Below are 22,886 nucleotides of genomic sequence, written 5' to 3' on the forward strand. Positions count from 1 at the left end.
AAAAAAGTAAAGCAAAGTTTTAGGGGTAGGGGGAAGGGGAGACAAACTGAGAAAATAATTTCCATGATAAAGCGTGTTCTGTCATGCTGGTGAGGTGAGAACTCAGGTTCAAACACTGATGTCTGCAGAGGGAGAAGATGCTACCTCCCTTAAAGCACATCTCTCCCTCCTCAAAACAAGTTTAATGCAGCCAAAATAGGCTAGCCACTCTTCTGCGATGCTAAGGGCAAAACTGACTCACTAAATATATAAAGCAGGATCTTCAAATTGAAATTTTCACATTTCTATCCCCTTCATATGCACGTGTGTGTGCGCACACACACACACACACACACACACACACACACACACACACACACACTTTGAAGCTTACCTCTTTATCTGTTTTGTTTTGTTTTGTTTTTACTTTATTTCCTTTAAATTTATTATCAGATATTAACTCTGTTAATATACAAACTCATTTTTACCCTTTGGAAAATTTTATTTGTTAAAGTTTTTCCAAAGTGGATACTTATTAAACTCTAGAGATACAGTCAACCAGTATTAAAATGAATCAATCAGGTGTTGCTTGAGTTTAGAAAAATGAGCACATCCAGAAAGAATTACTCCTTGTCAGCTCAGGGCCCCATAAATCCAGTTCCCAAACACTGGTTTTGCAATTGAGACACCAGCTTCAAAGTACAAAGGGGAAGTAGCATCATCTGAATAAAAAAAGAGGAGATGGGGGGGGGGATGGAACAGGCAGGGGACAAGAAATAGTATAATTCCATGCCATTAAATCCAAGAAACTGGTGTTTACAGATGCCGGTGTTATTAGGTGCTACAGGGATTTTTATCAGGATGATGAGAAAGAGTAGAAGACTGGAGGATGGTTGATTGGTGAAAATGTACTTTATTAGAATCTTTTCAAACATGAGCCATGATGTGGAGACATTAAGCTAATGAAAACATTATGAACACCATTACATCATTTATATACCTCACAAGGGATTAATACCTAGAATCTACAAAGAACTCTGAAAATTAAACATCATAAAATGAAGACCAGCTGGTGAGATGGATCAGCAGTTTAGGGCACTGGCTACTAATTTTGATGACCTGCGTTCAGTTCCCAAGACCCACATGGTAGAAGGAGAAAGCCAGCTCCCACCAGCTGTCCTCTGATTCCACACGCATGCCATGGCATAGTTAATAAATAAGTATACGCACAAAATACATAAATAAAATTGTAATAAAAATTGAAAGTCCAAATCATTCAATCAAAAGTGAGCATATGAATTAAATAGACACTTCAAAGAGCTAATATTGAAAAAAATGTTTACAATGCCAGCCATCAAGAAAATATAGTTCAAACTGTTTTGAGAATCCATCTTACCCTAGTCAGAGTGGCTATTATCACATAGAGCAGCAGATGCTGGCAGGGATGTAAGAAAGGGACACCCTTATGTGCTTGATGGGGATATAGATTGCCATAACTGGACTGTAAACTGGAACTCAGTGTCAGATACTCTGCTGTACACCACTTTGGGATATATATCCAAAGAAAGATAAGTCCATATACCATAGAGGTAACTTGCACTAAGCACACATTTATAATCCTGTAACTTGGTCCACAGAGACGGGAAGATCGATGGAAATTTGTGGCTCCTCTTCTACATATTGAGGTTCTGGCCAGTCAGAGCTATACAGTGAAACCTGTTTCCTGGCAAGGCTCAGATACTGTAGTCATGAACACACAGCAGCTGTAGATGCCTGCACTGGGTCTGCATAAGAGCAAATCTTTCAACAGTCAAGCTGGGATGGAGGAGGGAAACAGAGGGCCCCTCCGCCTCTCAGTCTCACTACTGATAGATATAGGGAGATAAGTCATTGCCTTCAGTTGTGTACTAATCGGTGACCCCACCCAGTGGCAATCTAATGCTCACACAGATGGTTAAACTGAGTGAGTCACAAAGTGAAAATAAAAGCCATGAATCTGGAAGAGGGATTTGTACAGATGGAAGAGGCTATGATAAGAGTAGGAGGGAGACAAGAGTATGAGGCCAGGGAGGGTGTCGCAGGGGGAGGGGGCTGTTATTCAGACTGTGTGTGTGTGTGTGTGTGCGCGTGCGCGTGTGTGCGTGTGCGTGTTCGTGTGCGTGTGTGTGTGTGTGTGTGTGTAATTGTCAAAGAACACAATAGCTAAATTATGGATCTTGCCGGAAGATTTGCCAAGATGAGGAAATGTGGTGTTTATGCACAATGGAATTTTATATTCAGCTATACAGAATGAAATTATGACAATGTCAGGAGAATGCATGGAACTGGAGATTACTATGGTAATGAAATAACCCAGATTCACACATATATTTCATGGTTTCTTTTGTAAGTAGAATCTAAGTTTAAAATTTGTAGGAAGTTAAAGTAGAAAAGGTGATGAGAAGTCAAAAGGGAGGGAGAAAAGGAACAGAAAATGCCGTTGAAAGTACAAAGTCTAAAATGAAGATTTTAGAAAAGAGTCATAGAGTGAATCCAAAGTACAGATGACAGAAAAGACATTCTTTCTTAATGCTGAGGAGGTTTTGTATGATATGTATCTGCAGCAAAACAAAACAAAAATGCCCTCTGTGCATTGTATTGGCTCCTTGTCGCTCTGACAGAATATCTACTGGAAACACTTCCGGCAAGAGGGACTTACTTTGGCTCACATTTAGGAGGATATACATTCTATCGTGGCAGGGGGCCTGGCTTGAGAGCAGCTCTGGCTGTGCCTGTGGGAGCATAAAATACATGGTCACTAGTGATCACTCCAGGACCTAGAGAAGGGAGCCAAGCAGTCACAGGAAGTTTCCTCACCTCAGCTAAGCCTCCCTGCAAACACCCCTACAGCCATACCCAGAGGTGTCTCTCTTAGACAATTCTGCATCCTGTCAAGTTGACAACCAAGATTAAGGGGCACCATTTTTTTTTTGTCAGTTTGAAAACCAAAGAGGTCACTTTAAAAACCATAACCTTCCACCACCACCTCTCCCCCCAGGTTCATGTCTGTGTAAAACACATTTGGTCTTTCAGTCATTTGGTCTTAGTGGTTACAACATTGTTCAAAAGTCTATATTCAGAGTCTTTACTAGGACTCAAAATCTCCTGAGAACCTGTCTAAAATAAAACAAAACTTAAGTATTTACAGTATACGAAAGTACAGAGTAAACATCATTTCAAAAGGGAAGGATGGGGTATGACACTTCTTATGGTCACCCAAGCCATAGCATCATGTTTACTTACAAATTTGTTTATTATTATCATATATTCAACAAATAAATAAAAACATAATTTTTGGATGCAAAATTAAGGTCATGTATTTCCATCAGACCATCCAGATTAAATGTTGATAATTTACAGTAGTGATTGTTTTGTTCTCTGTGAAATAGAATTGCGTTTTTCAAGTGGAAGCAAGTGTTGATGTTTTAAAAAATCAGTAATACATTTAGTTAGTAATGTAGATATCACATAAAATTGACAGTGTGGAGGTTTTATGTCTGATTAGTGAATAAAATAGTTAGGAGTGCTAACTATGGGCCCATAGGCTATTAAGAGTGCGAATTGTCAGCCTATACTCTTGCATTTCCACTGAAGTGTAGTAGGACGGAAGGTGGCTCTGCTGTATGCTTACTGCTATTCGTGTGCCTCAATTATTTTTAAGGCAAAGAGTCACTTACTGCTCGGCTCTAATGGTTTGGGTTTCTTTAGCTTTGGTGTGAGTGTTGTCCTGGCTTTCACCGGCATAGGTATTTGGAGACTCGCCTGAGTCTTCTCTTTCTTGTGCCTTCTTTGCTGTGGTGTGGTGAACCCCAGGAGTGATACCTAAGGTGAGGAAGGGGAGCATGGGAGTTAATAAAGGTGAACCTTTAGTGCTGTTTATAATGTCTTTCAAAAAATGTTTAGAATATATGTTCAAATATATGTTTACGAACATATTTGTAACCTAGCCAGAGTCTAGAGTATCAGATGTCACAGAAGGAAAATGGGTAAACGCTGGCAGCTACTGATAGGAAATACAGAGCAGAGATGTGGGCAAGGTTCTTAGGAGATCCCCGTCAGCATCTGCAGGAGACACTTCCTGTTGAGAGTGAATGAGTCAAGAAAGGCTTTTTGGGGAAGTAGAAGTACTGATGGGACTTTTTAAAAATTGGAGGTAGCCAAGTAATAAGTGAGTAACTTTCCAAGTATTATATAAAGGCTTGGAAAGGTGGTGGCTAATTCCATAGATGCTAGTGGAGTGTACAGCATGTTTTCAGGATTCAGAGCCGTGTATCTGACAGCGTGACTGTTGTCGCACCTTCTGTCCTCAAACAAAGCTGTCTGATGACTTAGCATCTTTGTAATACTCAATTATTTTTATTTTTATTTGTGTATGAGTGTTGTGCTTGTGTGTAAATAGTGTGCTATGTGCATGTAATGTCTGCAGAGGCAAGAAGGTTTTGGACCTCCTAGAACTGAAATTAAGATGCTTTTAAGTTGCCACGTGGGTGGGAAGAATTGAATCCAGGTCCCCTGGAAGAGTTCAGTGTTCTTAACATCTGATCTGTGTCCCCAGCCCTGCAGTAGTAATTTCTGATGGACAGAGTACCTCCTTCTCCCCACCAGCCTAAGACTTAGAGCAGCTGGCTTGTGTTCATTCTTGTGTCACCTCATCTGTCATCACGTTCGTGGCTTGGCCTTACTATTGCAGCCATCGCATCTCTCCACCTTACTCATTTCTTCATAGTCCATGATCCAGTATGTGAACTGTGTGGCTTGACTCGATGTTCCCCCAAAGCACTAATTCCCCAAAGCACAAATTGTTAAGAATGTTTAAGTCAGAGAATAGCTGTTACCATGGAACTGCATTGGGTGAGTCACTTCCGTGTAGCTCTCTGGGTGGAAGAAGTTGGTTCTTTTAGTGAAGAAGGCTTCTTGTGGGAACACGGCACAGCCTAGAGCTACCCTCAAGGTGGGGTGGAGAGGTTCACAGGTGGAGAGAGCAAATGCACAGAATGATGTGCTCAGCTTCTTCAATACGTCCAGTCAAATCAGAAAACTTGCAAAGGGATACATCCCCAATGAGGCTATCTTCTAATGAGGGTCTGGCTGACATCCAGTGGCATTAGCAGAGACTGTACTAACATTCTTAATGCTATAGAATAAAATTATGTCACCTCTAGAACTCCTCACAACACCAGAATGGCTATCCTTTTGTTTAAAAAAAGATCAAGTCTTCTTCAACTCCATAATTCAGATTGCTTAAAAATAATCTAGGCCACTAGAACCTTCAGAAGTCCAAATGCCAGGTCCAACTTTGAAATTTTACACATTTTGGTATGTAGAACTAGTTCCTTGAAGTTTATAATTATATATGACTAGTTTATTCTGGTAGAGGGTTAATGTTTTTTCTTAAGCTTTAGAGATAATAAAATTAATTGGAGTGTCATATGCTAGGTGCTTGTTTTCTGGTAGTCATACTAACAGGTAGAGAAACAGCGTGTAGCATATGAAAAGGCATTATTATTGTTCAGTTTAGCAAACTTACTATGAAATAGTAACGTATTGACTTGGTGTAGTCAGTTGGTATTCTTTTCAAAGTTTTTAAATTCACATAATTTCCTGTCTACTTTTAGAAAAGAAACAGATGTCTCACACCACAGACCAAATCCTGACTTGTCTCGTGAGGATAATCACACCTAAGCGCTGTAGTGCTAGTTAAGACTGTGCGAGCTGCTCAGCCAGCTAAGCTGCTCTCCAGGGTGGGGTTGGACATCGTAGTGTGGCCCTGCTCTTCTCAGTTCATACCTCTGGTGCTGCCATCGTTGTTTGTTTTAAATTGTTTGTATGTAAAAAAACAAATAAAAGCCAGACCAAACCAACCAAACAAGCAAACAAAAAACCCTTACATGCAATTCTTGAAATACAATTGATAACAACTACCTACGGATCCTACTATCTAAAACATTCAAGAAATATTTATTCACTAGTAAACTCTTTTTGAACTTAATTGTGTATTATAATATAGGTAAAGTAAGAAAAGCTAGATTTGTTTTTACTCATTGAATTTTAATAGTATCCATTCATAGAGTACAATCATGCAATGATTAGAGTTTGTAGCAGTGGCTGCAGGAGTGTGATTTTACTCAGGCTAAATACTTGAAATTGAATTTTTGGAGTTTAGCCATAAAATAATATTATCCAAATCACATTAATGATGAATGTAAATAACAGGTAGAAAATGGTTAATGAAACATGTACTTGGTCAATTCATCTGAAGGAAAGTGTAACTTTTCCTAGTATGGTGGTCACTGTTTTACATAGAGCAATGCGCAACATAGATGTTTAAAGAGGGAGGGGGCTTCATGCAAAGTATATTTTGATGAGACAGACAATGAGCAAACTGTTAGCTTTTAATAATAAATACTATAGAAAAACAAAGTAAACAAGGAAGATAGGATGCATGAGGGTATATCTGTACAAAATAATTACTTATAGAAACATACGTACTTTTCATTCCTACACATTTTCTATCTTCTAAATAAGGTGCCTAAGTAAGAAAAAAATGTCATTATTTGCCCCAATACTATATTTACATGTGAGGCATATATCTAGCTGCTAACTTAACTAAACCTAGTGAAATTTATTCTTGTATTATATAAAATAATTTGCATTTATAATTTTCACTTTTGTATTATTTATGTATGTCTGTATTTTGGTACATGCTCCATAGGGAAGTTTTACCGCATTCACTTGTGATGATTTGATGACATCAGCAGTTGGGAAACTCTTACTCAGGGTATTCTGTGGACCAGGCACTGCTTGGTTACAGTGTGGTCTGAGGGGTAGCTGCCTGTCTGTGTGTCTCCATTTCCTAGACATGGCCAGCTCGCAGGATATCAGAACAAAGATGTGAATGTGAGAGCTTGAACACCAGCCCAGGCCCTGTTGCCACTGCGTGCCATCACATGCTGCTTCTGGTAGCTTTGAAGACTTAAGATTCCACAAGTGTGAGAAAATAGGATGAGATCATGAAAAATAAATATATAGATAGGCCTTAAAGTAAGCACTCTGTCTTTAAAACTAAAATATAAATGAGGGACTGAAGATACAGGCTGGCAGTTAAGAGAGCAGACTGTTCTTGCAGAAGACACGTTTGTTTCTCATCTTTCCCATCAGGAAGTTCACACAGTCGGTATTCCAGTGCCAAGGAATATGGCAGCCGCTCTGTCCTCCTCCAGGGCCTGCAGTCATGCGCACACTCCCACATGTATACCCTTAACTGAATGTAAAATAAAATCTTTTACAAAAATATTAAATTATAAATGAGATTAAATGCTTGTAGACAATTTTGAGTGATTTGACTGCCACATGCTAAGTAGCTTCATATACAAAGAAATATCGAATCAAATCAAAGATAAAGAAATATACCCACATTGTGATATATGAAAAGATACTTAGATGCAGCTTTTAAAACATAGGCCTAGATACATCGTATAGTTTTCATCATGACAAATATGGGCAGCAAGGGTATGTGTAGTGTTGTCTTCTGAAAACATAAGGGCCAAAGAGGCAAGCTGGCAGCCCATAGTGTGTTTGATGAACACTAAGATCTCATAGTTAGGAGGTTTCTTGCAAAGCACTAAGGCCAGTAGGGAATTTTTTGAGTGACTCCCAGTTTTCACAAGTGGTGTATAGCACGTACAGTTCTTGGCATATCCTTAAAAAGTTAGAGTTACGTATCATGCCTAGCCATAGCTATTTGAAGCTGTGAGGTTTTCTTGGGAATGTTTATTGAGTAGTCTTCTTAAGACCAAAGTAGAAGCCACACAGAAACTTAGAGGAGCCTTTATGGTGACTTCCACAGGAAATAAAATAAGGAGCAAGAGGTGGTCTAAGAGTTGAATGTGACCTACACGCATTTTTATTGTAGTTTAATATTTAGCAAACTAGGTATGAACTTGTTAAAAATTCCACATGCAATTCTTCCATTATGTGATATATAAAATGTTTAGAGGACACTATCACTGAGTAACAATACAAGACAGCAGAAAAAAATAGTGTCCCTTCTAACACTTGTCATCACCCGATATTTTTATTTCCAGGGAACCTTTCATTATTCTGTCAGGAGGCTTGTCCTATGACACTGTGGGAAGGAGACCTTGCTTAACAGTGATGCACGGGAAAAGCACAGCAGTGCTAGAAATGGACTATTCAATCGTTGACTTTCTCACACTTTGTGAGACACCATACCCAAATGGTAAGGCTCGCTCTCCATGAGTCCTCCCATATCCCTGTTGTAGTGCTGTAGGGCAAGAGTTTGTGCCATCATGGCATGGCCGATTTCACTTCAGCCGTTGGTTTTCTCAGCTCACTGTCTCTCCTCTGTACTGTGCACTAATATTAGCTGCCGTTCAAAGGCAGACATTGCTTGTGTTGAGTAATTTGAATTCTGTGAAACAGAAGTCCATCTGATTACCTAGACTTCTCCAGAGACTGATTCAAGCCAGGGCTCTGAAGTCTGCATGTGGGAATCTCGGGGAGGAGGCCTGGGCTCAAGCCTTGCAGAGGATTCTGTCTTTGTAGGGAAAGCTGTCCCTGTCCATAAGGCCTTCATCTGAGAAGCGTGGGCCCAGCTGTTCAGAGAGTAACTGCTTTGTTTAGTTTATGAAGTTAACTGATACTCTGGTCGAAAGGGTTCCTTCATGATGGCATCTAGGCACTCGGGGCCACCATAGCATTGACAAGTTAACACAGAGAGTGATCTTAAATGTCTGTCTTTTCATCTCATTTGGATCTCTCTGAAGTTGGACAATAGAATGGATTTTATAGTTAACAGACACATATTAACATGTGAGAAAGATGACAGAGCTCTGTCTGTTTATTCTGAGATTCCATGATGATAATTGGCCATGAGGAAAGGAAGTAGGAGCTGTCCACTGCCGGTGGCTGCCCCCTGGGGTCTGTAAAGCAACTCTTCATGCAGTGTTCTCATGTTCCAGATTTTCAGGAACCGTACGCTGTGGTGGTTCTCCTGGAAAAGGACTTAGTGCTGATAGACCTTGCACAGAACGGGTAAGGACCCTGATGGCCAACTCCATTACTGTGTGGGGAAACCAATCGATCTCTGCTAGCCTGGCATTAGCTAAAACGTACATTTATATATACTATCTCTTTCTCATGCTCTAGGTCCACATTCCCAGGAATCTGAAATGTATTGATTATAATGAATCTCACAGATTTTCTTTTGTTCATACTATTTTTCCCTCACATAATATATCCTGATTATGGTTTCCCCTCCCTCTGCCCCTTCCTTTCTTCCTCCCCTCCCATCTGGATCCACCCATTTCTGTCCCTCACTAGAAAAGAGTCTTCTAAGACATAATAATAAAATATAATAAGATAAAACAAAGCAAACAGAAGGATAAGAACCCAAGAGAAGGTATAAGAAACAAAGGCCAACTGTTCACACACTCAAGACTCCCATAAAAACACTAAACTGAAAGTTATAATATATACACAAAGGACCTATAGGGTAAAAAGAAAAAAAATATATGTAAATAAAATAAAAACAAAAAATAATAATATAAAAATAATAATAATTTTAAAATTTTAAACCGAAAGGCCCTGACATGACAGTATGAAGCAAGGAACCTCCAAGGACACCGATGAGTTCTTTCCTGTACTCATGTCCTCATTTGCAGGTGGTTATCAGTGGGAGATGACTTCTGGGCTAGGGATACAGGCTGTGCCCACTTCTCCTTTCAGCTCTGGCATCTCCTGTGCAGGCCCTGCTTATGCAGCTCAGGCTCTGTGAGCTCATGTCTGTGTTGATTCCGAAAGCCTTGTTTCCTTGGTGTCCTGCATCCTGTCTGGCTCTTACTCTTTCTGCCTCCTCTTCATGGGGTTCCCAGAGCCCTGAGGGGAGGATTTGATGGAGATATACCATTTACGACTGAGTGCTTCAAGGTCTTACATTCTCTGCACAGAGTCAGGCTGTGGGCTCTATATTTGTTTCCATCTTCTGCAAGAGCAAGTTTCTCTGATGGTGGCTGAGCAAGAGACTGGTCTATGAGTACTGGAGAATGTCATTAGGAGCCATCTTATTGCTACTTGTTTTTAAGACCAGTATTATTTGTTTTTTGCTTAGGTCTTGGACATCCAAGCAGTGTCGGGAATTGGTTCTATTTTGTGTAGTGAGCCTTTGGTCAAATCAGACATTTGTTGATTATTCTCACAAACTTTGTGCCACCATTGCCCTAACATATCTTTGAGGCAGGACCCCATGGAATGTCACAGGGTTTGTAGGTAGATCATACGTTTCTTCTTTGGTAGCCTACAGCATACTTTCCTGTACCAAAGACACGAGGGCATAGTGGCGGAGGCTCTATGTAGGCAGCAGTTCAACTTGTTCAAGTTCAGTGAGTTATGATTTTCTGTTACTTAACTCAGTTTCTTGAATTTCTTACATTTCAGCTTCATGCTTGTATATACTCAGGCCATACACAACAAAGCTCTCCAAAATGGACCCATGTCAGTTTACTTCTGAGGAGCCTTTCAGCCTTGCTCCCTCTGCTCAGTCTGCTGGGATGTATTGTGCATTCTCTACCAGATTAACCGCAACCTACATCCTGTTCCCCACTCCTCTAATTGAACATTGTTCGCTGTTGTTGCTTCAACTACTGTACCTGCTACTTTAAAGGATTGTGGGTGTTATTTCTAACCTTCTCTCCTGCTATCTTCCCACAGTGGCCTAAGTTTATGGGATAGCAGCTTGCTGTTTAACAGACCTCATATTTCTTATCTTCTCTTATGCCATGTTTTCGCAGCTCCACATGTTTCACTGTCATCAGAACCCACACAGTGTTTACCATATGCTTTCCAGCCCTATTAGACTCTTTACAGATATGTCTGATTTGTAAATCTCCTGCCCCTTCACAGCTCTTTGTAACAACTTCTAGTGTTTGCTGTATCTATTACCTGTTGTCAGGGATACTCCTGTGCTGTGAATAGAACCGCCATATTACTTATTTTCTCCCCCCGCCCCCCAAATAATCATAAAGCAAATCTTCCTATGCGTTTACTCATTCATTGTTTAGTCAGCCTTGGACTGTTTGACAGTGTCCGCGTAGATATCTTATTAGGTGGAATGCTACTGCCATCTAGTGGATAAAAGACAAACATACTTCAAAGGCACAAGACCGTTTTCCACATAAAGCCTTCTCTGAGTATGAGCAGTACTCAGCTTGAGAACCCTAATGTGTGTGAGTTGGACTGTTTACCTGGTTATTTTTAAGACTATCCTGACTACATTTCAGGGTAGTGTCTGTTACTTTTAGTACATATTTGTAAGGTTTTTTTTTAAATAACCATTTGAAAAATAACTATGACAGTCCTAGAAAAATATTATTAATGTATTTTCTTTATTTTCATCTATTAAGTGAGTTGTTTTAATAATGGAATTTTTGTATGTACTAAGATATGATTAACTAAAGAAAATGCTATTCAAATCACATGGATGAGATGTTTTATTTTTTCAGAACTATTAATTAAATATGTAAAATGCTAGATCCTTGGAGCTGAGGGAAAGATTTGTTATGAAGAGAAGAAAGTTACTTTTTATTACTACTCTTTTTGTGTGCTTCATCTTTTGGTTGGAGGTACAGGTAGAGATGATTCGGCACATCATATCTATAGTCTATACTAGTTTTTTTCCCTGAAATATTACTTATTTTTAGTACTATTAGCAGTAGGCAAATGAAAAATCTAATATATTACAGAATAGCTATTTTGTACTTTTAAGTGTCTCAGCTAGGTTCTAGAGTTTTTAAAGACATATTTTAAATTAATGAGTCTCATTCTAAGCAACATTATTATGTTTTTAGTTTTAAGCACATTGCTATCTCTTTAGCTAGAACTTTACTTTCAATTTCATGATTTTAAAGCATTTTTTGCTTATCTTGATAAATTAATTATGTAGCTAGAAAACAAGGGTATCTCATGACTGGACAGTTGTGTGTCTGACTTCATATCTAAAAACCATGAAAAATAAAATTATAATTTATATTACTAGTGAACTAAAATGTATTACTTGTCACCAGTGCAACATGCCTAAGAGAAAGTGTTTTGCTCGTTGTTTGAGAGGGCTGTGCATTGCTGTGGGCTCAGGGGGGTCAGTGTCTTATTTTTGCAGGAAGAAAGTCATAAAGCAGAGCTGTGAGGCTCACAGCCTCCCAGCAGCCAGAGAGCAGCACAGTGTGCTGGTGCCAGCAGGCCCCTCCTCCTTTTTCCACCTGGTGGGGCACCAGCCTCGTGAGGTGGCACTGACCACCCCAGCGAGTCTCCCCTGGAAATGCCCTCAGAGTGACCCAGAGGTGTGCTCTGCTGGTTACTCTCGGTTCAGTCAAGTTATGTCTGTGATTGATCATCACACCAATATAGTTCTGGGATTAAAATTGGATGAGGTTTTACATTGATGGAGAAAAAGAAAAGGAGTTGAAACTCATGCTAGCTGTGCCAGCAGAAGGGGAGGTAGCTGATACTGCCATGCAAGTAGCTCAGCCGTTCATGTCAGCTTAAGTTCTGCTTCAGCTGCTTCCTGGCTGACTGGATTCTGACAGGTTGCTCAAAGCCTTTGCTTTTCAGGAACATGTATCATAAGTTCGGTGCAAGAAGCACATGAAACAAATGTGGATATAGCACATGGTCTTGTGTGTGGCAATGGAGCATAACTAGAACCACAGCCTTTCTGTTTATTGGTGGATAAAGAGTATCTTTTGTATAAAACTCTTCAATGTTTTGACATATTTACATAAATTAAATCAATATATTCTTAGTAGAATGTATAGTAATGTCTTCATGGTTGTGTTAATCACAGGTTACAATGTGTTAATGTGTTTTTCTTTTTCCTGTTGTTAAAGATACCCCATATTTGAGAATCCCTACCCTTTGAGTATACACGAGTCCCCTGTTACATGTTGTGAATATTTTGCTGATTGTCCTGTGGACCTTATTCCTGCACTTTATTCTGTTGGAGCCAGACAGAAACGTCAAGGTTACAGCAAAAAGGTACCAAACCCGAGTTTCAATATTTAATGCAACACGTTGTTATTTCAAATTTGTCACCTTGAGGTTTTGGTAACATTGTTAATTTTTTAGGAAATTATATTTGAGAACAAATTGTGTGTACTGTGGTCACACTTGCCTAATATACCTAGACATTTTATACTGCTTTTCTGCTACATAGACTATATATTAGTAAGTCAATTTTCAATGATTTTTTTTTTATAGGAGTGGCCCATCAATGGAGGTAATTGGGGCTTGGGTGCTCAAAGTTACCCAGAAATAATTATTACAGGGTAAGTAAAAGTATATTTTTTACTTATTAAATCAGTCATAGCTAATATGCTTAAAACAGCTTGAATCTTAATTTATTCGGTAAGTAAAGCTCACAATAAGAAAGTTATCAGTAAGAGTTCATTGAAATGATTTTTACTTCTTGCTCATTTTGTAAATTATTTTGCTAAAAAGCAACAATATAACTATTTTTTTCTTTTTAATCACATTCTTATTTCTCTTGTTGGTCCTAGGCATGCTGATGGGTCAGTTAAGTTCTGGGATGCTTCTGCAAGTAAGTGCTTTGAAGACTTTTTCCTTGCATTTTTCGCCGCCATTGCCTTATACAGGAGGTTTTAAATAATTGTGCAAGCCACATTAGATTTGAAAGAACTAGGTTATCAAGTTAATTTATTGGCTTATCCAACTTGTGAGTTTGGAATTTTGAAGAGTAAAGATATTTTAATGTTTTTATAAACCAAATAATAATTTTCAACAGTGTTCCCAATCTTTTCAAGATATCTTCAGAACTTCTCTTTAAAAGTCAGAAATAGAAGTGATAATACATTTCAAATCAGAAATGTTTATGTCTGATTCCAAGGTAGTGTTACAAAAGTTCATGTTGTCTTTGTGAATAAGTCCTTGATATTAGATACAGGTGTGAAGGGGAAGAAACACTTAGAGACTGGAACCCTTTTATAGCAAGCATTTGTGCAAATCCTCTTTCTTCAGCACACCTGATATTTTATAAGAATGCTTGATACTATCAGTGTTTATTGAGAGAATGCCATTTTAGGAAATAAAATATGTTCTTCATATGTTTCTAGTGAAGATTTTGCTCTAAATTATTTTTGTAGTTTTCTTCAGGTAATCTAAATTCCTTGTGATAGTGGAAATCTCTGATTATATAACATGCTGCAAAATAGATAGAGAAATGAAAATGTGGTTTAAGTAAATATAGGGTTTTTTCTTCCATAATATGATGATTAGCTATTATATTTTGTTTTTAATGATTTAAGAGAATTTTTTTCTAATTTATTTTTTAATTAATTTATTCAGATTACATCTCACTTCTTATCCCGTCACTTTTATCTTCCCATTCCTCCTCCCTCCCTCTTTCACTCTTTTCCCCTCTCCTAGGTCTGTGATAGAAGGGACCCCCCTCCCTCATCATATGGTCACACCCTATCAAGTCTCATCCTAGTAGCCTGCTTATCCTTTCTCTGAGTGCCACCACACCTCCCCACCAAGGGGAAGTAGTCAAATATGGGGCACCAGAGTTCATGTCAGAGTCAGTCCCCGCTCTCCACCCAACTGTGGAGAATGTCCTGTCCATTGGCTAGATCTGAGTAGGGGTTCAGTGATTACTGCATGTATTGTCCATGTTTGGTGCAGTATTTTGAGCTGAACCCCTGGGTCCAGACCCGCCAGTCATGATGTTGTTCTTGTAGGTTTCCAGAGTTTTTTATTTACAGACATTGCATCCAATATTTTGATGATATTCATTCCCCTCCCTCAACTCCTTCTAGATCCTCCCTGCCTTCCAAACTCTCCAACTTCATGCCCCCCCAAATAAAAATGAATACTGAATAAAATAAAGTTAAAAAACCGAATAGGACAACAAATACTAAAACAAAACAAAAAACCACATAGCATACACACATACACAATGGAGTCTATTTTGTACTGGCTAAATACTTCTGGGCCTGGAGTGTGGTTGGTATACCCAGTGACACCCCATCGGAGAAAAGTGATTTTCCCTTTTCCAGCAGGTATCGATTAGAAATAGCTTCTTGACGAGGGTTGGGTTTTGTGTCTACTTGCCCTTCCCCATGCCTGGACTCTGTCTGGTCATGTGCAGCTGTCATAGTCTATGAGTTCATATGTGGATTGGTACATTGAGCCTTGAGAGGAGAGGAGGGCTGAGTGCCAAAGTCTTTCACTCTCTGCACATTGTCCAGTGTGGTCTCCTTGTTAATTACCATTTGCTGTAAGAAAGAGCTTCTCTGATCAGAGTTGAGTATGTACTGATCCTTGGGTGTAACAGCATGTCCTTATAAGTCAATTTCTTCCTCTTAACTTAATAGAAATAATAATAATCATTTGCCCTCAGAGCTGATGACCTAGCTAGTCTCAGGTTCTTGACCATTTTAGCACTGTCAGGTATAGGTTCCATGTCAGAGTAGGAGTTGAATCTGATTTTTAAAAAAAAATTGGTTGTTTACTTTCAAACTATTTGTGTAACTATCACACCAATGTACCTTGCAAGCAGGTCACTGTTGAAGGTCACCGGGTTTGTAGCTCAGTGATGTATCTTCTTCCGTGGAAGTTCTTCTCCTCCCATCTGGGTCCCATAAAGCTACCTAACCTCTATGGTCAGTGAGTTTCATGCAGGGTAATAGATAAGGATCTATTTTCATTCTTCTCTATCCAGCTGTATACTTTGACCAGATCCATTTGTTGAAGACGCTGTCTTTCCTCCAGTGTGCATCTTTGGCTTCTTTCTAAAACCTCAGGTATCACTGTAGGTGTGTGGACTTACATCTGAGTCCTTAATTCTATTCCTTTGATCAACGTAACTGTTTTTATGCCAGTATACCATGCTGTTTTTATTACATAGCTCTGTAATGTAGCTTGAAATCAATGATTATAAATACCTATTTTATTATTCCAAATTATTTTACCAGGCAGTCATGGCACATGCCTTTAATCGTAGCACTCCAGAGGTAGGGGCAATTTGCTCATGGTGAATAATCTTTTTTGATGTGTTCTTGTATTCAGCTTGCATGTATTTTATTGAGATTTTTTGCATGTATGTTTATAAGGGATATAGGTCTTTAATTTTATTTCTTCTGTTGATGGGTCTTTGTATGGTTTTGCTTTGAGAATAATAGCTCTGTAAGACAAACCAGGAAATATTTCCTCAGTTTCTGTTTCATGGAGTTTGAGGAGTATCTGCATGCATTCCTCCTCTGAACACAGATAGGATCCTGCACCGACTCCATCCCAACCTCTTTTTGGTTGGGAATCTTTTAATTACTGCTTCAGTTTCACTGTGGACTGTAAATCTGTTTAGATCATTTATTTTACCATTAGTAGATCATCTACATCTGGTCCTGTCTATCTGGTGTTCTCTATGCTTCTTGTGCCTTGATAGGCATCTCTTTCTTTAGATTGGGTAAGTTTTCTTCTATGAACTTTTAAAAAATATTTTCTGTGACCTGGGCTTCCTTTTCTATCACTATCCCTATTGTTTTTAGATTGGGTCTTTCCATGGTGTTCCATATTTCCTGGATGTTCTGTTCATGGATTTTTTTTTTTGTAATTTTATTTTAGATTTAACATTTTCTTTAACTGAACTATCTAGTTCTTCAGGACCTGAAATTCTCTATTCCATGTCTTCTAATCAGTAGATGAGGGTTTTGTTTGACTTCTTGGGTTTTATTTCAATAATTTGTATTTTCTTTAGTTTTACTATTTCTTTGTTAAATTCTGCTCTCATGTCTTGAACTGTTTCCATTGTTTCATTCAGCTGTTTGTATTGCCATTCTTCATTAAAGCATTTACTCAGTTCCTCTTTAACATCCTTGAACATTTTCATGATTGCTATTTTTAAGTCCTTGTAGAATGCTTCAGCCAAATTGCTTTTTCTGGGTGACTTTTACACCAGGGTCGCTGGCTTCTAAAGGAGGCATATTGTCCTGGTTGCTCACATTTGTGCTTTTGCACTGGGATCTAGATATCTAGTGTCATGACTCTTTAAGTGTTTCTTGGTGTAGATATTTACTCTTGTCTTTGCTGGTGGTTGTTCCAGTCTTTGCTTGCTATTGCCCACTCTGGTTTTAGCCAGGTGTGGCACCTGTGGGCTTCCTAAATCCCAAGAGAGTGTGGAGGTGCCTGGCAGAGAGAGACTGATGGGTTGGCAGGGAGTGAGTCAGTTATAGAATGGAATGCAGATGGGCAAGGGATGGCTGAAAGCGATGACAGGGAAAAAGCAGCAATTTTTAGTTTTCAGCTAAAATTTACAATATGATTTTTTTTTCTAGTAACTCTACAAGTACTGTATAAATTAAAAACGTCTAAAGTATTTGAAAAGTCAAGAAGTAAAGATGACAGACCGAACACCGACATTGTAGACGAAGATCCATACGCCATTCAGATCATCTCCTGGTGCCCAGAGAGCAGAATGCTGTGCATAGCTGGGGTGTCAGCTCATGTCATCATTTATAGATTCAGCAAACAGGAAGTGCTTACAGAAGTTATCCCGGTAATTACCTCTTAGCTATTTTCTGTGTCTATTGTCTGATTTCTTAAGCTTTTAAAAATCATTTAGTAAACAGTTTCTAATTGCTTTTGCATTTAAAAAAATTGAGAGTACATTAGTGTATATATCACCACCTGTTTTTTGAAAAGTAGTACTTTTTATATATTTTAATGGATTATTTGAATCTTTAAAGATTTAAAGAATATCAACATTTTGGTATTCCATACATTCTAAAATCATAATATATATGTGTATACATGTATGAACTCCTAGCCGTGCACACATGTTTTTAAAAGTTGAGTCAAAACTGTTTTTTTAACTTTTAAAAAATTCTCTCTGGTACATTATAAAACAATAAGTATTAATTATCAGGAATATGTGAACAGCCGTTCTTTTATGACAGATGCTTGAAGTTCGACTGTTATATGAAATAAATGATGTGGAAACGCCAGAGGGTGAGCAACCTCCACCGTTGTCCACCCCGGTGGGCAGCTCCAACCCCCAGCCCGTTCCTCCTCAGTCTCATCCATCTACCAGCAGCAGCTCATCCGATGGGCTTCGTGATAATGTACCTTGTTTAAAGTAAGTAGCAACAGCATTACATGCTATCTCTTAATTTAGGTACCTAATAGTCACTAGTAAACCTACAATAGCATTTCCTATAAGAAGGGGTGTCCCTGTGCTGGGCTGTGGTTAGCTGAGCTATAAAGAAGAACGGTGATTCCGTAGCGTTACACACCTAAATTCCTAAGGCTTACAATAACAAGGTATGGTGGCTATGCATATCACTGGCCCTCATGGATAGCCATCACTGTATTCTGGATTTAGATTTAATGAGGTTTACATGCATAAACTCTGCAAGTTGTGCTTCTTTCCATCTTCACCTTGGATTTGGTGTTGTTATACTTTATTTTATCTTTCCTTGAATCTTAGCATCACTTTATCTTTACTTAAGAGACTTTATTTTGTGCCACTTTAAGGCCATACTAGTTAATGCAGAGATAAAATTGGGTAAATTTTTGGTTTTGATTTTTATATTCAATTTCTAATTTTGAGTGATTAACTTCCTCAAAGGATGTAGAGAAATAAAGTGATGAGTAAAGAATTAAAATCATTGAATTACATGACTGTATGACTCAAAGTATTACAAAGAAAGCTAAAATCGTGACACGGACAAACACCCTTCCTATAGGGTATTCAAAGTAGAGCAGTGACAAGGCAGCATGTGTATCAGTTAAAGAACAAGGCTTTGCATTGTGTTTACTGTAGATCTCTTTGCTAGAAGCTCTTCTACTGGTGACTACGTGGTCATCAGCCTCAAGAATGTTGATTTAGTAAAATCACTCCCCAAATAAAGCAAACACACAGATCACAAGTTCATGCTTTACAGAAACTATTCATCTGTTCTGAAAAATTGAGAGCAAGTAAGCATCTTGCCTGTTTCAGGACATGTACCTGGAGACATCTTTAGTTTTACATCAGGGGATGGGGCTGCTGTCAATGTTGAGTCAGTCCATAGACGGAAGCCTGAGGTGAGGCTCAGGTCTGCAGTGGACACAGCAAAGAATTGCTTCCTTCAAATGCAGTAGACTCAAAGGTCCCCAAGCCCACTTCTTCATTGACTTTCTGTGTTTTCCCTTCCTTTTCTATACCTCCTCCTCTCCCTCTTTCTTCTTCCCACTCTCTTTTTATCTCTCATACTTAGAAACAAACATCTTTTAGCTGCAGTTTATATCTATTACCTAGAATGAAACTTACTATATAGAATTTTACATTTTTGCATTTTTTGTTACTCAATACTTCTTTTTATTATATTTCTTTTTTAACATACACATTTATATTATTGCACATGAGTAAAATAAACTACATACAGCAGGAAGAACCACAAGACAATCAGAAATTATACCAATGTTACATTCATAGTGATTTGGCCATTTGTATTTGACAAAGTTGAAGTAAACATCTTTCCTATCTTGTTAGGTCTAAATTTCTGAATGGAGATTAATATCTATCATATCTCATCTCTATTAACTTAAAACATCTATTTTGATCTAAAAATATCTTAACCCCTAACCTATTAAGCTTAATTGAAAGACTAAACTATCTGGTCCTCTGCTCTGTCTGTTCTATCTTTATCCCTGTGTGTCTTGTAGGCAGGGTGAATTTTATGTCAAAGTTTTTGTGCATGGGTTGGTGTTCTCACCCCTCCACTAGGAGTCTTACCTAGTTAGAGGATGTCCTTTTCAGTGTCCATGGTCTCTACTACTAAGAGTCTCGGCTATAATTCCCCTCAAATCTTCCCAAAGACCTATTCTAACATAGGTCTCCATCTTGTCATAGAGAAGCCCCCACCCACAATTTATCTTAGGCCTAGAGGGGCCTGTGAAGTCTGAAACACCAACCAAGGACCATCCATGGACTGGACCTACGTCCTCTACATAGATGTAGCCAATGGGCAGCTCAGGTTTCATGTGGGTCCACTAGTAAGGAGAATAGGGACTATCTCTGACATGGATTCTGTTGCCTGCTTTTTTTTTATCACTTTCCCCTGGCAAGGTTGCCTTATCAGGCCACAGGGGAGGAGGACAAACTCAGCATAAAACTATTCTGGCATGACTGTATGATTTATATGCATAAGGCAATCCCTCAATTGGAAATGTGTTTAAAAGCTTATGTGTCTTCCTTTTTTGTTTTTTGTCTTTTGTTTTTCAGAGTTAAAAACTCACCTCTTAAACAGTCTCCAGGCTACCAGACAGAGCTGGTTATTCAGTTGGTGTGGGTGGGTGGCGAGCCACCGCAGCAGATCACCAGCCTGGCCCTCAACTCCTCCTATGGGCTGTAAGTAGGAGGGTGGTTTTTGTTGTTGTGTCATTTCGTTTCCTTGGTATCTTTGTAGTATTCCTCATATAATTTTGCCTTTAAACATAAAAGTATGAAAGCCTGGGGCTTTATTGTGTCATCATCTCCAGTGTTGCTGTGTAACTATAATTTGAAGCTCTATTTGGTACTTTATTTGGGACATAGTCTTGTTTGAATAGTCCCTGTGGGTGTGCACTCTGACTTCTGTCCAGAGCTGGGCTAGCGCTCATGGGAGGTAGAGGGCTGCCGTCATGCACCCTCTTCAGTGTGTTCCTCCAGGAACGCTTTCCTCATAGTTGTCTTAAACTCTAACGTAAGATTTTACAAATAGATTCTGTAGTTAATGGTGTCATTTCTGCTTCCAACACTAACTTCTACAAATTCCTACGGGCATAACAGAAGTTTTAACAAAGTATTCACCTGTGCACAGCTGCAGTTGTTCTCATGCCTTCATTGTTGTGTTTATTTTTAAAAACTGAGCACCACAGAAAGAAACTGCTTATGTGCTGTCTAGTTGCAGGAGCGTTTATCTTGCCAGGCCCCTGTCTTTGTCCTCAGCTGGCTCCCTAGGGTGTCACTTGTCCTTCTTTTTTTCTGGTAACTATCAGTGTCCTTTTTCTTGGAGTTGAACATCCAACATAGACTGGCTATAAGCTGAGAGGCCTCTCTATCTTTTATTGGCTGCCTTGTAATGGAAGAGTACAGGCCTCCACCTTCTAAATACTGTATTGAACATAGCCATTAAAAAGGCAAACAGCAGATTAAAAAAATAAATAATAGGAACTTTCAAAAGTAGTAGTTAAAAATTAATTGATTAATTATGGGACTTACTGGGTTCATGGGGTTGTTCATTGGTGGGAATTTCTGCACTTTTCTATTTTTTAAATTTAAATTAGTTGTCAAGACTACATAATGTATAGAACCATATTTAAAACTTCAATTGAATCTAATCTTCTCCTCCCTTTGTGTATTCATGCACAGAGTGGAAGATTTCCTCTCTGAGCTCATTATCTCCTTTGCAAAGTCTTATCCACCCTCTGCTTGTAGACATAGCTCCTCTGTACATGCCGGCTTTCCATATGCCTCAAGAGCTCTCAACACAAGAAGAACCCTTTATCCTGAGAAATTACATTGTAGTTCCTAAGCTGTAATGAAGAAGGTATTTTGGACACCTCATGTGGAGTCTCCCAAGACTTACACTTCCTTTTTATTTTGACAGAGGAACTTACTTGCCAGAACTTACTCCAACTTACAGTTGCATTTTCCTAGGGACAGACTGTAGACATTACATTGCTTAGTGTGTGTGAGGGTTTTACTTCAGATCAAAACTTCAGTTTCTGTGTCAAATATACTTAGAAATGGTACTTATACTTTATTTACAGAGATAGGAAGAGCGGATCACATCCCTACACTCATCTTTAGTTTCAGGCAACTGACATGACTCCTCAGATCTGAAAGTGGAAGAAAAGAACCAACTCTCGGGTCACCTTCTAACCTCCACATGAGAGTGCGCACACACAGACACACACTTTTCACACTCTAATAATAAATAAATAGAAAAAGAGTTTTATGAAAGACCCACAATCCTATTTTCTTCAGTCTTACTATTTATTTATTTATTTATTTATTTATTTATTTATTATGGCTTGGTTTGGTTTTTTTGTTTTGTTTTGTTTTGTTTTGTTTTTGAGACAGGGTTTCTCTGTGTAGCCTTGGTTGTCCTGGACTCCCTTTGTAGACCAGACTAGCCTTGAACTGACAGAGATCCGCCTGCCTCTGCCTCCCTGAGTGCTGGGATTACAGCATTGCTCCACAACACTCAGCTTACATTTCTTTTAATACCATGTTTGCACTAAACTACTTGTGCTTTTCCTGTTGCCAGGGTGGTTTTTGGCAACTGCAATGGCATTGCAATGGTTGACTACCTCCAGAAAGCAGTACTGCTCAACCTCGGCACCATTGAGTTATATGGCTCAAATGACCCTTACCGGAGAGAACCCCGGTCGCCTCGTAAATCTCGACAGCCTTCAGGAGGTAAAAAGAAAAGATAAACTTCCTGGGCGTTAAATGCTGTAAACACACACGTGCATGATGTGCATGTGACCTTGTGTCTGAAGGGCTTCAGTTGAGCAAACAGCCTGTGTGATGTGCACTGTAAATGTAAGCCGCCGCAGACCAGCTGAGACGCGAGGCTTCCTTTTGTTCAGTGTCACCATTATGTTTTCCTTTGTTCGTTGTCATCCAAGGTTTTATTCAATGTCAGGAGAGAACCAGTGTCACACTTCTTGAACTAAGGCATAGTTCTAGCAATACATGTGCAGTTATTACAGAATAGAAATAGATTTCAAAGTCCTATTGTTTGGTCCCTGTAAGCCAGTAATTGAGTTTTAACCCTTTAAATCAAGGTAATCATTTCTGTGTGAGAATGTGG

The 22,886-nt window shown here is 38.9% G+C and overlaps 1 protein-coding gene across 3 annotated transcripts in view; it reads left to right on the forward strand.

Annotated features, from left to right (window-relative positions):
• STXBP5 (syntaxin binding protein 5) overlaps window positions 1-22,886 on the forward strand; it is a 125,005-nt gene that overhangs the window by 67,222 nt on the left and 34,897 nt on the right. For all 3 annotated transcript variants that reach the window (XM_084776103.1, XM_084776104.1, XM_084776105.1), the window contains exons 10-18: window positions 8,103-8,257; window positions 9,000-9,072; window positions 12,918-13,065; window positions 13,288-13,355; window positions 13,587-13,627; window positions 17,379-17,599; window positions 18,000-18,178; window positions 20,309-20,434; window positions 22,338-22,489. In XM_084776103.1, coding sequence (XP_084632229.1) covers window positions 8,103-8,257; window positions 9,000-9,072; window positions 12,918-13,065; window positions 13,288-13,355; window positions 13,587-13,627; window positions 17,379-17,599; window positions 18,000-18,178; window positions 20,309-20,434; window positions 22,338-22,489 — 1,163 coding nt within the window. The remainder of the gene's footprint in view (window positions 1-8,102; window positions 8,258-8,999; window positions 9,073-12,917; window positions 13,066-13,287; window positions 13,356-13,586; window positions 13,628-17,378; window positions 17,600-17,999; window positions 18,179-20,308; window positions 20,435-22,337; window positions 22,490-22,886) is intronic.

Source organism: Acomys minous, assembly GCF_964271855.1.
Source record: "Acomys minous genome assembly, chromosome: 3".
In the NCBI taxonomy this organism is placed as follows: Eukaryota; Metazoa; Chordata; class Mammalia; order Rodentia; family Muridae; genus Acomys; species Acomys minous.